Raw genomic sequence first — 16,970 nt, forward strand, 5'->3', positions numbered from 1 at the left:
TGTTTGCAAACGTCTGCAGGAGAGCGCACAGCGCCTGCAGACTCGGGGACTCATCGCACCTCTCTGTCCAGGGCCTGGCAATTCTAGCATGAGGAGTTAAAAAGAGGGTAGGAGGTGGCAGGGATCCTGGCCCTTCAGGATGAAGCAGGACAATGTAAAATTGCACTGCACCTCACCCGGCTTGGCACCAGCCACGCATCCATCGGTCTCCTGCCAGGACTGCGGCGGAGAGGACAGGCCCCTTTAAGAGCCAGCGCGCGCCCCCGCCCCGCGAGCGCTCTTTTTCCCTAGCAACCGCCCCGGGGGAGGGGGAGGTCCTGGCAACGGAGCTCAGGCCCCGAGCGTCACGTGACGGCCCGCAGCTGGAACGCGAGCACGCGCCCCGCCGAGCGCCCGCCCGCCGGGGGCCTGAGCGCTGGGGCGCGTGCGCGAGCGGTGCAGCACCGGCCGCGGGAGCAGGGAGTATTATGGGCTGTGGGTGCCTCTGAGCAAGATGGAGCTATCTGCAGTGGGCGAGCGGGTCTTCGCGGCCGAATCCATCATCAAACGCCGGATCCGAAAGGTGAGCTCTCGGCCCGGACGGCCCTGCGCTCCCCGCGGCCGTGTCGGAGCCCGCGGGCCCTCGGGGCGCAGCGGTCCCGCTAGCCCGGCTCCCTCGGCCACCCCCGCGCCGCCGCCTCCTCGCGTCCCTGCATCCTCCCCACCCCCACCCCCTATTTTTTTTTTTCCTTTCTGTTTTTCAGGGACGCATCGAGTACCTGGTGAAATGGAAGGGGTGGGCGATCAAGTGAGTATCGTGGGGTCGGTGGCGTGGGGACCGGGGAGGCGGCAAGAAGGCACTTGGGCCTTGGGGGGGGGGGTGCGTGCTTGCGTCCTCGAGGTGTGCCTCTGCCCCTTGGGTTTTCATTTTGCTTTTCTGCACGCGTGACTCGGCAGGTACAGCACTTGGGAGCCGGAGGAGAACATTCTGGATTCGAGGCTCATCGCAGCCTTCGAGCAGAAGTGAGTTGGGGAGGCTGGCCGGCGCGGTGGGGCGCCGTGCAGGGAAGCGGGAAAAGCGGGCTGGGCCGGGGAGTGGGGCCCGGGAAGGGACTCTTAATTTTTGGCGTTTCTTGGCTGCAGGGAAAGGGAACGTGAGCTGTATGGGCCCAAGAAGAGAGGACCCAAACCCAAAACTTTCCTCCTAAAGGTAACCTGGCCCAGCCCCAGCAGCCCCCTCTTGGGCCCCCAGCCAGGGCGCAGCACAGGGCCTGCAAGGGAGGGATAGATCCGCCGCTGCCTAGGAGGGCAGGCTTTTCCAGAGGGGCCCCAGCTGGGCAGGGGGTGGTTGTGAGTCCCTGACAATTCCCTGGCAGCAGGCCGCAGCCAGCGCAGCCGGAGGGGCCTGGGAGTGGGGTAATCAGGGGTGAAACCAGGGACTGGGGGTGGGGATGGGCTCCAGGAAGCGAGTGGGTGAGGCAGGTCGGGGCATACTCACGGGAGGAGGTGACCAGGAAGCTCTTTCTGCTTTTCATCTCCCCCAGCCTTAAACACACTGGCCTGTACTGTGTGTGTTAGAGCCTTGGAGCTAGTGAGTATAGGCTTGCTCCTGGCAAACCGCCCACCTTCCTGCCCGGTAGCTGCCCACCTCTCTTAGAGTGTATTCTGTGCCGACCTCTCAGCACTTGGGGACCCAATTTGAATTTGACCTTACATTACTTCAATTTGAGTCTGATCATCCAAATCCACCCTGGATTACCAGCTTTCGGGTCCTGAGCCCGTCTACCCCCAATCCTGATATTTCTGGAGGTCCAGTGAAGATGGGGTGGGGCATGGTGAAACAGCCTGTTTGCATTGGCAAGGGAGCAGAGAACTTCAGAGGAAGCCATCTTGGAGAGTTGGGGGTGTTTTGTTTTGTTTTTTGATGAGGGAAGAACAGAGCCTGGGATGAGGAAAGCAAGATGACCCGTGTTGTCCACTTAAGGCTAGGCTGCAGGTGGCCTCGTGAGGCCACCGTAGTTTCCCTAAAGGACTAGGGATGCCTCAGGTTTTCTTCCCAACAAATTTGGCACCAGAAGAACAGGAAGGGCTCCTTGGAGAAGAGACTGCAAGATGCGAAGCCTCGTAATCTCCAGTTTGTCCAAAGCACTCCATGCTCAGTGGGGGCGGGGTGGACCAGTCCTGTTGACAAGTCCTGCACTCCCAGCCAACGGACTGGGCGTAAGGGTTAGCCTTGGACCAAAAGCAAAAGTGGAAAAGAAAAATGTTGGTTTCTAAAATTCTATAGTTTTGCACCCCACTCCCCGCCCCCAATCGCGGTGCATCTTCAGGCCTTAACGCAGCAACCTTAACCCTGATGCTCGCGGGTGGGGAGGGGTGGGCGGAGCAGCTGGGAAGACTGGTGGGCTGTGTTGACAGCTCCTCAGCGCAGCTGGAGCGCCCTCTGGTGGCCAAGGCGGTAACGATCTTGAGTATCAATTCTCAAAATACCTTTTTCTTAAAAGTTGTAAGTTTCTGGGCTGCCCACCCTAGGCCCAACAGCGCCGGGTCCTCCGCCCGAATCATCTCCTTTAATATCCTCAACATCCCAGTGGAGTTGGGAGTACTATCCCCGTTTCACAGATGGAAATAGTTTTAAGAGTGACGTTGAACACACCTACAGGAAACGAGGCCGAGAGTCTCGGGTGCAGGGGCCTGCGGTAGCGTCTTAATCCAGGATTTAAGAAAACAGCAGGACATCGAGGAATATTTGTGAAGGGATGTAGAGGTAGCCTGGGCTGGACCTGTTGCTTTGTGACTAGGAGGCAGTTCGGCAAAATGCACTTAATATTTTCTGCCAGGAGCTATACCGAGCGACGTGGAAGCCGTTTTGAGATGGCTGGCATATCCCGGTTTCACACCCGGGAAAAGAAAACAGGTCAATAATTTGCCCTTCATCACAGAGAGCTAGCGGCTGTGTCTAGATGCTGTCGGTAGTGCATCCCAAACCCTGGGGCCACTTGTCAGGGTGCACTGACTCTGCTCTCTGCAGAGATATTTGAAATTCGCTAGGCAGACCCAGGTCCTGTTGTCAGAACGTCTCAACCTGAGGGAGAATACAGACCTTTTTAATATGTGAGGGCTTGCGTGTATGTGTGCCATGGTCATGCCTGGTGCCCGTGGAGGCCAGAGGAGGATCCTCAGAATTGGGGTTGCAGGCAGTTGTGAGCTGCCTTGTGGGTTCTGGGAGCTGAACCTGGGTCCTCTGGAAGAGCAGCCATTGATCTTAACCTCTAGGCCATCTCTCCAGCCCAAGGATTGTGTCTTATGCAATCCTGTTTAGACCGTGTAAAGTAAGAGATGTTTCTTATAGACGGTTTGAATGCATACTTTAGGGAAAGCTGATTTCTCAGAAGCCTGGCACCGACAGGTAACTGTGGCTTGTCCCAAGTACTGGCTGCCTCCAGATGTGTGGTCAGCAGGTGCTTTAATGGTCAAGGAGAGCATTATGGCAGGACCCATTTGGATAGCACAGAAAAAGAAGATGACATTAGACCACTGTTTACACACATCCTCCTACTCTGTGGAGTCTCTGTCACTACTGGACTTCTGTAGGACCTAGCAAGTCAGTGTGGGGGCTGGAGAGATGGGTCAGCAGCTAAGAGTGCATTGCCCTACCAGAGGGGCAGACCCCCAGACACCTGAAACTCCGGCTCCGAGAGATCGGACGACCCTTTCTGGCTAATGTGGGCATCCTTGTACATACACATTAAAAACAAAACAGGTCGGGGAGTTGAGGTAAGCCGCAGTGAGTGAATGCCGTACTCTTGTTTCTGAGGAGATTCATTAACTCCCCTGGGGGATGTGGCTGGGAAGAGATGGAAGGGGCCTTGTGGAACTCAGCTGGCTGGAGAGAGGAGCTCCGGGACCTATCTGTTCCCACCTGGGTGCTGCCACCTAGTGTCAGTGAGTGTTGACAGGGAGGCCCCAGCCTGGGTGCAGAGCCCTTGAGGGTGTGGGGTACCTGGTAAGACATTAGTTCACGAGCCGGGAGAGCCTGACGGGTGACAGTTTAGGCTTGTCACGGGCTATACAGGCTATGTCTTCATATTGATTAAGCATCCAGTGTGTGGGGACTGGAAATGAAGAGCTCTCCCAAGCACAGATTGCTCCTGGGGGCCCTGACAGATTAATAACCATGGGAATGAATCCCTCCTCTGCCCCTGAAGTCTCCCAACTAGATTAAGGCAGTCACAACCTAACCAGCTTTGCCCAGCCGGAGCCAGAGTATTTTTTTTTTTTTTCGAGTCAGGGTTTCTCTGTGTAGCTTTGCGCCTTTCCTGGGACTCACTTGGTAGCCCAGGCTGGCCTCGAACTCACAGAGATCCGCCTGGCTCTGCCTCCCGAGTGCTGGGATTAAAGGCGTGCGCCACCACCGCCCGGCCGGAGCCGGAGTATTAAACTCAGGACTCTTGTCCTTCCCTACTCCATCTTCGGCCACAGCTGTCAGCTCTGCCACTCTGTCCTCACAGCGCTGGGGTGTGGCCTGCAGGGCTCTCTGTCCCCAGCCGGTGTCCCACCCTGGCCTCAGGAACTGCTGGGTTTCTCTCGGTGTCTCTAGAGACAACAGCAGCTCTGGGAGGGGGTGCCGTTCACAGTAGACCTGAGTAGCTGTTCTTCATCCTCCTCAGTGAAGGAAGGGCTGGCCATGGAGAAGTCCGTGTCTACTGGCCATTCTAAGTCTTCCGGCAAGGGGTGGGTTGGGGTGGAACCAGAGCTCCAAGAGCCTTTGGGGTGGGCTTCCCATGAGGTAGCCGCTGAACTGCTGTTGAACCCTGGGGCTTTACAGAGCTCACACTTAACTCCGCTCAGTTGTCTTGTTTTCACCAAAGGCCTAGGCTGGCTTCTGGTACTGGCTTCTGGATATAGGTTTTGCAATCCACAGATATGGGTAGGATGAGGGCAGAGAGGCAGGCTTGGGGCCTGGGGCAAGGGCCTCTCTAGAGGTGATGGTCATCTGTGGAGTCAGGCATGGGGCTGGGAGGTAGGGGGAGGGAGAATCTACTTCTGTCCCCAAGAATTAGCCCTTTGAAGAGTCCCAGGCTTGGCTGCGATCCTTCATGGAGGGTTCCCTCACAGGGTCCCTTGTTGCTGAGTCAGCAAGTGGCAAGTGTCCCTCTCCCCACATGCACATTTAGTGGTAGTGAAGAAGACCACACCTTAAGAATTGCCTGGCTCTGGTTGTAGACAAGTGACAAGTTATGGCTCCCCCACCCCCAGCCCCCGGAGCTGGGGATTGAACCCAGGGCCTTGTGCTTGCTAGGCAAGCACTCTACCACAGAGCTAAATCCCCAACCCCGTTTTTTTTTTTTTTTTTTTTTTTTTTTTTTTAAGGAGTATCGAGCAACCTAGGCTAGCCTCAAACATACTGTGTAGCTGGAGATAACCTTGAACTTCTGATCCACCTGCCTCCATTTATGGAGTGCTGCCCTACCATGACAGGCAACAGGTTTATGTTGTGCTGGGGAACCTAGGGCCCATGCATGCTAGGCAAGCACTCTTCCATCTGAGCTGCGTCGTCCAGTCCCCCGTCCCTTCCCGTCCCCCCATCCCCCCGTCCCCCCCCCCCCCCCCGTCCTTTTCTTTTTTGTCTGAAGGATCCTAAGTCACTGATTGTTCTGAGTAGTCTCCTGAATATATGCTGACGGAGCTCAGGGCTATCTGGCTTAGAGGTGTCCAGGGGTTGCTATGAGTCTTGAGGTCCCACCCATGCCCCTCTGCCCGCAGGCCCGGGCCCAGGCGGAGGCCCTCCGCATCAGTGATGTGCATTTCTCTGTCAAGCCGAGCGCCAGCGCCTCCTCGCCCAAGCTGCATTCCAGTGCCGCGGTGCACCGGCTCAAGAAAGACATCCGCCGCTGCCACCGCATGTCCCGCCGCCCCCTGCCACGACCAGACCCACAAGGGGGCAGCCCTGGCCTGCGCCCACCCATCTCGCCCTTTTCTGAGACGGTGCGCATCATCAACCGCAAGGTGAAGCCCCGGGAGCCCAAGCGGAACCGCATCATCCTGAACCTGAAGGTGATTGACAAGGGTCCGGGAGGAGGCAGCCCTGCGCAGGGTGCAGGGGCGCTCGCCCGCCCCAAAGTCCCATCGCGGAACCGGGTCATTGGGAAGAGCAAGAAGTTCAGCGAAAGCATGCTGCGCACCCAGATCCGCCACATGAAGTTTGGCACCTTCGCGCTGTACAAGCCCCCGCCCGCCCCTCTGGCGCCCTCTACCGCGGGCAAAGCCGACGTGGCCGCCTCCGGGCCTGGGCTGCTCCTGGCCACCCCAGCAGCTGCCCCCTATGACGCACACAGCTCCAGCTCTTCCGGCTGCCCCTCACCCACACTGCAGTCCTCTGACCCAGACGATGCACCACCCAAGCTACTACCCGAGACCATGAGCCGATCTGCTCCCAACTGGCGAGAGCCAGAGGTGCTCGATCTGTCCATCCCTCCCGAGGCGGCTGCCACAGGCCAGCGGGCGCCTCCTGATGCCACTGCTGCTGCGGGCCAGGCGCTCCACACAGCCCTGGAGCCCACAGGTGCCTCCTCCTCCGAGCCCGAGGCTGGGGACTGGCGCCCCGAGATGTCGCCGTGCTCCAATGTCGTCGTCACAGATGTCACCAGCAACCTCCTGACCGTGACCATCAAGGAATTCTGCAGCCCCGAGGATTTCGAGAAGGTGGCTGCTGGGGTGGCAGGTGCTGCAGCGGGGGGTGGTGGCACCGGGCCAAGCAAGTGAGGGGCTTCCCCAAGGAGGGAGGCTTTGGGGGGGCCTCCTTCCTGGAGTCATCTTTGTGCTCCCACCCCGTCCCTGCCCTCAGACCCGTTTGCCTGTGCTCTGCTTGCCTCAGATGGCTTGGTGTTGACCCAGGGATGGGGATGGGTAGTCCTGGACGTGGTTAGGGTTCTGGTAGGGTACAGAAAGGAAGAATTGCTTCCTGGTGTCCCTGGCACTGTCCCTGACTGTGCAGGTGGGGCCCAGTAGGTGGCTTCTGGGGAAGCCCAAGAACTTGGGGTTCAGGTCCTACCCACACCCCACCCTGCCTCTCCTAGCTTGCTTCTTGCTGTGTGTGCACTGTCCGGCCTTGGTGCTATCTCAGTGGCTGCAGGGCCCCTAGGAGATCCCACCTAGGGTGGGTACAATCTCTTAGTGCCACCTGGGACTGAGTGAAGGATGAGGCCGAAATGGGCCCCTCCCTCGCGACACTATTGAGGGTGGCAGCAGCTGGGCCAGAGGCCCCCCCTCCCTGCTTGCCTGTATCTGGACCAGGCCCACGCAGATCTTGTGTCCCACACGCCCTGTCTCTATCCAAAACCCCCTTTGAAGGTGGAGGGGCTGCAGACATGGCACCCTGCCGCAGCCTCTGGGCATCTGGAAGCCCTCCTCTGTTTTCTACCAAAGGTGCTGTAGGAACCTGCTGTGGAAACTTCTGGCTGTGCATGTGTGTTTGCCCTTGGCTTGTTCTTGCGTGGACCCATGTGTGTGCTGGGTGCAGGGTTTCGGGCTTTCCTGCAACACCCCTTACCGGTTCCTCAGAACAGGGTCGCTGAAGGCGTGGCCTCCCTTGCCTTAGCCAGGCCTGGCACAGTCGGGTCTGTGTGGTTTGTCGTGGAAGCCACAGGCCTCTCCTCCAATCCCAGGTTCCTGGGGGACATGGAGCCCTCAGGCCCTTCACACAGCGGCCAACATGGTGGGACTGTTGGGGGCGGGTCCAGCTCCAGCATCCCTCGTTGTTGCAGATGTAGGTGGAGGAAAGAAGGCCTGGAGACCTCCCAGGGGTCCTTGATTTCTCCCACCCCCCTGGCTTGCTTTGAGCTGCCGAGCTTCCTGGCCCTCTTGCCTGTTGGAAGACTCTGGGTGCCTTGGGCAGCTTCCGTTGCCCTCTGCTGCTAGGGAACCGAGGCATCCACGCCAAGGGCAGAGACCAAAGCCCCAGTTTCAGGCCAGTGGGGAGAGGGAGGATAGGATGCCTGTCCCCGGTCAACACTAGGGACTCCACTGGCCTACCCTTGGCCTGGGATTCACTTGGGTGTTGTTGAGTGGTATGTTCCTGTGTGTAGCCTGAGCTGGCTCCTGGTGTACATGGCCCTGGTACCTTGCTCAGAGCATGGTAAAAGGCGGAACCAGCTGACCCGAGGACAAGTATTCTGGTCTTAGGAGAAGACGTTCTTCCTTCTCACCCCCCTGCCAGGGTCTGCAGCACAGCCCCAGCCCTCCTTCCCCCAGGGTATGAAACAGGGGTCCTCACAGGGTTTGGGGGGGGCCACAGTCCAGGTCCCGCCTTGTCCTGTGTTAACCCCAATACCGTCCAAGTGCCAATTGGCTTTTCCCCCAAATAAGGGCTGGTATTTCACCTCTGTCCCCAGAGGCGATTTCCCCCTCCCCCTCCCCCAGGTGGGCCGCCACCACCTGGGTGCCAGTTACAGGTGTTTGCAGAGACCATAGAAATGTGTTTTCCTGAGAGTCTGTGTCATTTGTGACCTTTTTTTGTAAAGAAGTTGTGTTTTCAGAGGTGATTTTATGACAGGAACGTGAAAGAGTTAGTTTTGCAAAAAATGAAAAAAAAAAAGAAAAAAATTTAAAAAGTAAAAAAAAAAAACAAAGAAAAGAAAAAAATAGAAAAAAAAATATTGTGGGATTCCTAAGAGTGTGGGGTGGAGGGAGAAAGCTATTTAAAGAGGACATAGGAACGCACCGATTGCAGAGGTGAGGTGGCAATGTCAGGGTAAGGTGGAGGCCTGAGCTAGCTGGTGGGCCCCAGGGTGGAAGGCACCGTTGAAGGCCATGGCTGCCCTCCTGCCTCGGCAGCAGGCGAGGTGAGTCTTCTCTGGTGACCTAGGAACAGACTTCCACTCCAGTCCTTGCTTGAAAGGAAGGGTGACGGCCAGTCCCCAGGGAACTAGCAGAAAGCTCAGGGGACAGGCAGGTGTTGGTCGTGGGACGCCTTGGGGACTGGATTCACTGTGCTTTTCCCCCCAAGGAAGACGTCTCAACCACGCGCTTTTACTTTTCACCAGTTTGCTGGGTCGTCTGGTTCCCAGTCACTCCACTGTCACCCTAAAGACCCAGAGGACACCTTTGAGTTCCCCTGGTTTGGAAAGAGATGCAGGCTTCAGAAAGCTGCTGCTGGGGTAACCCCCTCTGGGGGTGCGGGGAAGGCATGGGATTGCCGGTGAGCAGAAACTTTCTTCCCTCTCCTGGATAGCCTGGAGTGAGAGGCCTGGACCTCTGCACAGACCCCACGCAGCCGTGCACCGCCGGCTTACCGCAGGCCCCTCCCCCACCCTTGCTGCTTTTTGTTTGCCTAATTACCAAGCGGAAGTTGCAGTCCGGTGTGCTTTATTTTTGTATGTGAAATGACCCCCCCCTCTGACGGTCACGCCCTGTAAATGCACCCTTCCCACCCACTTGCCAGAAAAACGGGAGTGAGTAGGTGAGTCCCCAGGGTCTTGTCGGGTTTTGAGATGGAAGGTTGGGACGCATTCCTGTTGAGTGAGTCCCTCTGCGAAAGGGCTGTGCAGAGCAGCAAGACCTCCACACAGAGCACTCTGGGGCCTCCAGCTGCCCACAGCCCCCGAGGGAGCAAAGTGAGCCTCCTTCCTCTGGTCAAGCCGCCCTGGCCTCAGTGGGAGGGGGTGGAACGGGGGTGTGTGTGTGCATGGTCTCTTTCAAAGGGGGCTAAGCTACTTCACTGGAGTGCTGGAGGGCTTTGAGCCCAGGCTGCCCTGGCCTTTGAAGGGAAAGGTGGGGACTCTGGGGATGGCTATTGCCCAGGCTAGAGACTCGGCCCTAGCAGAAACCAGGTCAGCCGAGAATCTGGGCTTAGTCCAGCCTCTCTGGCCTCTGGGGAGCTGAGAGGCCGCACCCCTTCCCCTTGCTTTTCTGGTTTGGTTGGTTGGCTTTCCCCCCTTTGTTTTGTTTTGCACTTCAATGGATGATGGAACCCAGTCTGGTCAGCTCTGCCCTCGGGTTCCAGTGCACTAGGCCAAGGTGGCCTCTCTGGGGCTTCTGTGGTTCAAAGAATCACTTTGTAAAAGATAAGAGAAATTTTAAGGGTTTTAGTTTTGTTCTGTCTGCTTCTCTTCTTGGTTCAGAAAGCCCAGAGAGTGGGGTCCTGCACCCCTTCTGCACCCAGCCACCACCAAGAAGCAAGAAGAGCAGCTGCTTAGGTGGGGGCCAAGGACCCCACTTCCCAGCCTGTAGGTCCCTCCGTCCTTAAAGGACTCAGGACTCCATTCTCACTGTATGCAGAGCATCAGCTAGGTGATGGAGCCAGAGGGTCTGAAGAGGCCAGGTAGAAGGGGTCCAGTGCTGGGCACCCCTGTGCCGAGGAGCGAAGCGGGCATCTTTTTGTTGGTTTTAACTTAAAAACACAAAGGCCTAAAGAAATAGGTATCTTATAATTTTGTTTTAATTTTTGAGAAGCTCATTTGATGAACCGCACGAATGGATTCTCTATATATAATATACGTACATAGCTCTATATCTGGGGACGGGCACTGTCTCTCTTCTCTCGCGTTTTTAAGGATGACGTGTCTTTCTTTGTCTGTGGTTCAACCATCCAGCTCCCAGCTGGCTAAACTTTGCCTCCAGTGGTTAATGGTGGGAACATGGTAAAGCTGGCCGACGGATGAAGAAGGGGTGGGGCCCCCAGTCTGCCCTACCCCTTGGGAAGGACTTCCGGTGGGGAAGGTAGCTTATTTTGGATGTGGGTTCGGTAGATTCTGGGCCAGGGGAGGGCGGGCTCGTGCTGATCACTCTGTCTCGTTCGTTTCGTTCTGCTGCTCTTCAATATTGTATCGATGCCAGGAAAAGGGGGTGAGACCTCTCTCACCCCCAAATAAATTGTCACATTCCGAAGCTAATCCCAGCCCCCTGGATGGGGTGTGTCTGCCTCGTTTCTTCTGGTTCCCATGGCAGTTTTTCTTTTTTTGAAGTGGTCTCTAAACCCACACTGGCCTCATACACCGGGATTACAGGTGTGAGCCACTGTGCTGGGCCAGCATCAGACCCAGGTCGCTGAGGCGGCACAGCAGATAAAAGGCACTTGCTGTGAAACTCTGCAACCCGAGTTCGATCCCCAGAACCTACATAAAAGGGGAAGGTGAGTAACCAACTCTGCAAAAGTTCTCTCATCTCCACACTCATGACATGACATGCTTTATTTACCCTTACATGTGCTTCACGCTCACACATAAATTACGGGGCTGGAGATAGTTTAGAGGTTAAGAGCACATAATGCTCTTGCAGAGGACCTAAGTTCAATTCCCAGCACCCATGTAGGGTGGCTCGCACTCATCTGTAATTCCAGCCTCAGGGGTATCAGATGCCTCTGGCCTCCAAGGGCACCTGCACCACTCACATGTACATATACGTGCACAGATACTCATACACGTACCTTTTAAGTAAATCTTTAAAAACTTAATGAAGGTAGAGAATCATCCATGAGGATAGTGTCAGTCCATGAGGACTGGGTCAATCCTCAACCCTTGCAAAACCCTCCCAACTCCCCAGCCAGCATGAACTGTAGGTCCGAAGGGCACTTGGCCGGGAACACAGGCCTGCTGTTCTTTGAAATAGGGGTCTTGAGTAGTAGGTACGTGGCGGGAGTGGAGAGTTAGGGGTCAGCACCCACAGAAAGGAAGGGGTCCACGAGGCTGTCCCGTCCCTCTGGAGCCTTGGGGCACATAGACCTGAGGGAGTCCATGGATGCTTTTGTTGCTGCTGCCTGAAGTTTGGCGCCATGTGGACAGAGAGGGGGGTCTTTCACTCTTCTCAGTCCCGTGAGCCATCCCTGAGGACATGAGCAGGCAGCAGCCTCTGACATACTTCAGCACTGTCCTTGGTGAGCTGCAAAACCCCCCCCCATAGGCTCCATCCTGGACATTCCATGAACACCTGTTGGTTGGATGTGGGCATAGCATCACTCCCCTCTCTTTCCACTCCATCCCTATCATATCCGTGTCCAGCCTCTTCCATGCCTCCCCGCCTTGCAGCCCCTATGCTCCTCATCCTGTAATCCCAGGACAAGGGAGGTAGAGACGGGAGCATCCATAGGGCTTGCTGGGTGGTCTGTCTAGGCTGACCGGTGAGCTCAGGGTGGAATGAGAGACCCTGTCTCAAACACTAAGGTGGACAGCGACAGAAACACATCTGGTGTTAATTTACAGCCTCTACCAGGAGGTATGGAGAGATGGCTAGTGTATTCAGTTTGGAACACCTTGAGAGAGAATTAGGCAGAGAGCCTCAGGGGGATATTTATGAATGGGTTTGAGGCTGATCCAGTTCCTGCAGGGGAGGGAGCCTTGAAGTCTGTTCCCAGTGCTCCTCAGTGCTGTCATCACCCATCTTGTGAAGACCACCAGGGTTTTCATTCTAGAGGCTACTGGGCAGTTCAAGTGTCAGCCCTTGTACCCCTTGTCCCCTTCCCAAGCTCATGCCTTCCATCATTGTGAGCAGCTGAGTAACGTGAGGCACATGAGACAAGGTATTTGGGGGGTCCCCACAATTTGTCCAGAGAGTGGAGCCCTAGTCTGGGGCACGATGGCTAGAGCCTTCTATAATAATACAAAATATTAGAGACACTAGGTAAAAGTCACAGGTATCATTTTAAATACTCAAGTTTCTAAGGTATTTTTTAAAGAAAATCCCTGGAGTGTGGTGATATATTGTGTATCCTAATAAAATTTGTCTGAAGATTAGAGAACAAAACAAGCCACTAGATTAAACATAGATGGGTGTCAGGCAGTGGTGGCACATACTGTTAATCCTAGCACTCGGGAGGCAGAGGTCCGTTTGGATCTCTGTGAGTTCAAAGCCACCCTGGACTATATGAGATTGATTCAGTCTAGGAGAGAAACAGAGCCAGGCAGTGGTGGCACACACCTTCAATCCCAGCACTAAGAAGGAAGTGATATGGTGGGTAGAGGAAAGATATATAAGGCATGAGGAGACAGGAACTAAAGTCTTCCGGCTAGAGGCTTTTTCAGGCTGAGGAGTCCTAGAGGTAAGATGTGGCAGCGGCTTGTTCTTTTGTCTCTCTGATCTTTCAGCATTTACCCCAATATCTGGCTCCAGGATTTTTATTATAAAACCAATTAGATTATGTACTACATCTGGCACCCAACGTGGGGCACGAACCCACAACCCTGAGATTAAGAGTCTCGTGCTCTACCGACTGAGCTAGCTGGGTTACACCGGAGACCAAAAACAAAGAAAAAATAAAATATCCCAGCAGCAGGTAGATGTGGTCCTGTGGGCACGCTGTGGGGTGGTGGGGTGGCAGTTGTGGGGACAGAACTGAGGCAAGACATTGGCCTCTGAGGACCTTGGTAGCTAAAGAGCTTGAACTGTGGATTCAACAACCAGGACTGGGCCCAAGCCAGGGATCCCCCTGTACGGAGGCAGTGCTGGGGGACTCGGCTCATTCCTGACTCCGCCAGAAACACACAAAAAGACTCCTCTCTGGAGACATAGTAACTCTAAACCTTTGCTGGCACGAAGTTAAAAGTGCGAATTTGTATTTTTCACACAATCCCAGAACTCTCAAATTGAGAAATTAATATAAAAAAACAAACCCGGGTTGGGGGACCGCCATAGAGCAAGTGGGAATAGCAGACGAAAGTCTCTCTGGAACACTGTGCCCACTGCACGGGCCACATGGGGTTCTCTCTGAAGAAAGCGCTGGTATCCATGAGGTCACAAGCCCAATGACAATACACAGCAAAGGCACAAAGACAGACACAAACAACAGTGGATAAGGGACTGGGACCCAGCACTTCTGTTTGTAGTATAGGACAGGGGCTCCTGAGAGTCTGGGAAGGGCCCTGCCACTGAGCTATATCCCTGGCCCAGTTTTGACCCATGGTCTCACTAAGATGCCCAGGCTAGCCTTGAACACACTCTGTAATGCTGGTGGGCTTTGAATATGATCCTCCTACCTCCCTACCTGAATTTGAGACTGTAGACTCTACACTGCCAGACCTGCTCCCAACATATTTTTAAGTATTCATTGAGGATTTCAACAATTAGCATGTCTGTACCAAACAGGACACAAAGCAAATCTCAGTAAAATTTTAAGAATTGGCATCACAGACAATATCATTGGATCAAAAGTCAATAGCAGTATCCAGGGCACTGTTGTATAAAGATAGGCCAACGGGACAGGGAGCAGAGGGCCCAGACAGAAATGTTCATTTATAAGTGAAATGATTTGTTTATATGTGTGTATTTGTTGTGTGCCACGGGTGCATGTAGAGGTCAGAGGACAACTTTTGGGAGTCGGTTCTCTCCTACCTTGTAAGTCTTGAGAAACAGTTCCTCAGACTTGCATGGCAAACACCTGTACTTTCTGAGCCATAGGTTAATCCTAGTCATGTGACTTCTTACAAAGGTATCCAGCCTACTCAATGGCAGAAGAGCTTTCTTCTCTCCTTTGAGACAGGCTGGATTCAAACTTTCGGTGTAGCCAAAGATGACTTTGAACTTCTGTACCACCACATCTGGTTTATGTGGTGCTGGGTATGGAACCCAAGGCCTTGTGCATGCAAGGCAAGTGCTCTACCAACTGAGCCACATCCCCAGCCCATTTGTCTGTTCAATGAATGAAACCATCTGTTTGCAAAAGAATGAAATTGGATCTTTAAGAGGTAGACACATGGTGCAGCTGGAAAGCTTTTAGGGAGCCCAGTGGTACAGTCAGCTAGTGCACGGTATTTAGATGAACTATGTAAAATCCTGGGAGCTAGAGAAATGGCCCAGCTGTTAGGAGTACTGGCTGCTTTTGCAGAGGACCCAGGTTCGGTTCCTACTACCTACATGGTGGATCACAACCATCCAGAACTCCAGTTCCAGGGGGATCTGGCGCCCTCTTCTGGTCTCTCAGGGCACTGCATACAGACAGTGCACAGACATACAAGAAAGTAAAACACTCTAACACCTAGGTCTGAAAAAATTTTAAATACTGTTGACAGTAAAATATCAACCCACAAATGGGCCAAAAAAGGCAAACCAAATATCTGATAAAAAGTCAATACCCAGAACACACAGAAGTTTTTTTTTAAAAATTATTATTTTTTTTTTATTTTATGTGTATTTGTGTTTTGCCTACATACATGTATGTCTGTGTGAGGGTGCCATCTCCTGGAACTGGAGTGTAACTTACAGACAGTTGTGAGCTACCATGTGGGTGCTGGGAATTGAACCTAGGTCCTCTGGAAGAGCACCCAGTGCTCTTAACCTCTGAGCCAACTCTCCAGCCCCCAGAAAAATTCTTAAAACTTAATGACAAAAATAATAACAATAATAAAATCTTGAATCAAAACTGGTCCAGCACACCAGTGCTATGGTAGAGCACACCTATAATCTCAGTATTCCAGAGACGGAGGCAGGAGACTGAGAGTTCCAGTCCAGCCTGGGCTACTTAGATGCATACATTGTCTCAACAAAATAAAAACAGATGAAGAACAAAATGGACAAAGGACTTGGACAGACAGTTCTCCAAAGAGGAAAGAGCAGGCAGAGGCCCGGGAGGCCCAGAATGGGCTGCATCAGGGACCATTAGGGAGATGCCAGGTACAACTGTAGTGAGGGCTGGACCGTGGCTCAGTGGGTAGAGTGCTTTCCCAGAACCAACAGGCCCTGGGGTTGGTTAATCCCAGCACTGCATCAGCCTAGTGTGGTGGTGCATGCCTGGTGTGGTAGTGCATGCCTGGTGTGGTGGTGCATGTCTGGTGCGGTGGTGCATGTCTGGTGTAGGCCTGTGACCCCAGCACTCAGGAGATGGAGGCAGGAGGATCAGAATTTTCAGATCATCCTAGGTTACATATCAAGTTCCAGGCCAATCCTGGGCTACACAACACTCTGTCAAAAAGGGGGAGGGGGAACCTCACAACCACTTTAGAAAACAGTAGGAAAGATGCTTAAAAAGTTAAAACTAGCCCGGTGGCACACACCTTCAATCCCAGCACTTGAGAGGCGGAGACAGACAGATCTCTGTGTGTTTGAGAACAGCCTGGTCTACACAGTGAGTTCCAGGACAGCAAGGGCAACATAGTGAAACCCTGTCTTGAAAAACAAAACAACAAACAAACAAAAAAATTAAAGCGAATCAGCATAGGATCTGCAATCTCACTTCTGATTAACCTTAAAGCAAGATCTTCAAGTGGTTAAGTGTTTTCTCGGACCAAGAATGGCACAAATAGAAATGATGAAAATGTAGAGCAACCCAGGGACCATCAGTGGGTGAGTGAGAACGTAGAAAGTGATATCTACTACCGTAGAGGGCTGTTCAGCCTTGATAAGGAAGATACGTCTGGTACAAGCTGCTCCAGGGATGGACCTTGAGGCCCGGATGCTAGGCAAAGCAAGCCAGCTGCAGGACAAGGTCCGTGTGGCTCCGCTTGTACTGAGATACTTTTATAGAACGGGGTCTTGGGGGCTTTGGGCAGGGGAAGAGCTCTAAAGGTGGTGGTAATATGGCATTACAAAAGCAGCTGAGTGTGGTGGCACATGGCTAGAATCCCAGCACTGGGGAGGTAGAGGCAGGAGGATCAGGAATTCAAGGTCAACCTTGGCTACATAGAGAGTTCAAGGACAGCCTGAGCTACTAAGGCCTTGTCTCAAAGATAAACAAGAGGCCTCAGGAGATGGCTTAGGCAGGAATGTAATTGCCATTTGAGCTTGAGAATCTGTTTCCATCCTTAGGTCAGAGCAGAATGTGTTGACGGGCACTTGCGAGCCCAGCTCTGGGGAGTTGGAGACAGGTGGATCCCTGGAGCTCACTGGGAGCCAGGCTGACCAAATCAACGAGCTCCAGGTTCAGTGGGAGACCTGTCTCAAAAGATGAGGTAGAGAACGCGGCTGGAGAGATGACCCAGTAACATGCTTCCTGCTCTTGCAGAGGACCTGAGTTTGGTCCCCAACACCCACGTCAGGCAGCTCACAACCACCTGTGACTCCAGCTC

At 54.0% G+C, this 16,970-nt stretch overlaps 1 protein-coding gene across 1 annotated transcript; it reads left to right on the forward strand.

The window, feature by feature from the left end:
• Nucleotides 1-409: 409 nt before the first annotated feature.
• Nucleotides 410-7,722, forward strand: Cbx6 (chromobox 6). The gene is made up of 5 exons (XM_059247377.1): nucleotides 410-562; nucleotides 744-787; nucleotides 937-1,002; nucleotides 1,123-1,189; nucleotides 5,746-7,722. Exons 1-5 carry the CDS (start codon nucleotides 494-496, stop codon nucleotides 6,742-6,744), a joined length of 1,245 nt encoding a protein of 414 aa, XP_059103360.1. The 5' UTR covers nucleotides 410-493; the 3' UTR covers nucleotides 6,745-7,722.
• Nucleotides 7,723-16,970: the final 9,248 nt, after the last annotated feature.

This window comes from Peromyscus eremicus, chromosome 20, assembly GCF_949786415.1.
Source record: "Peromyscus eremicus chromosome 20, PerEre_H2_v1, whole genome shotgun sequence".
NCBI classification, from domain to species: Eukaryota; Metazoa; Chordata; class Mammalia; order Rodentia; family Cricetidae; genus Peromyscus; species Peromyscus eremicus.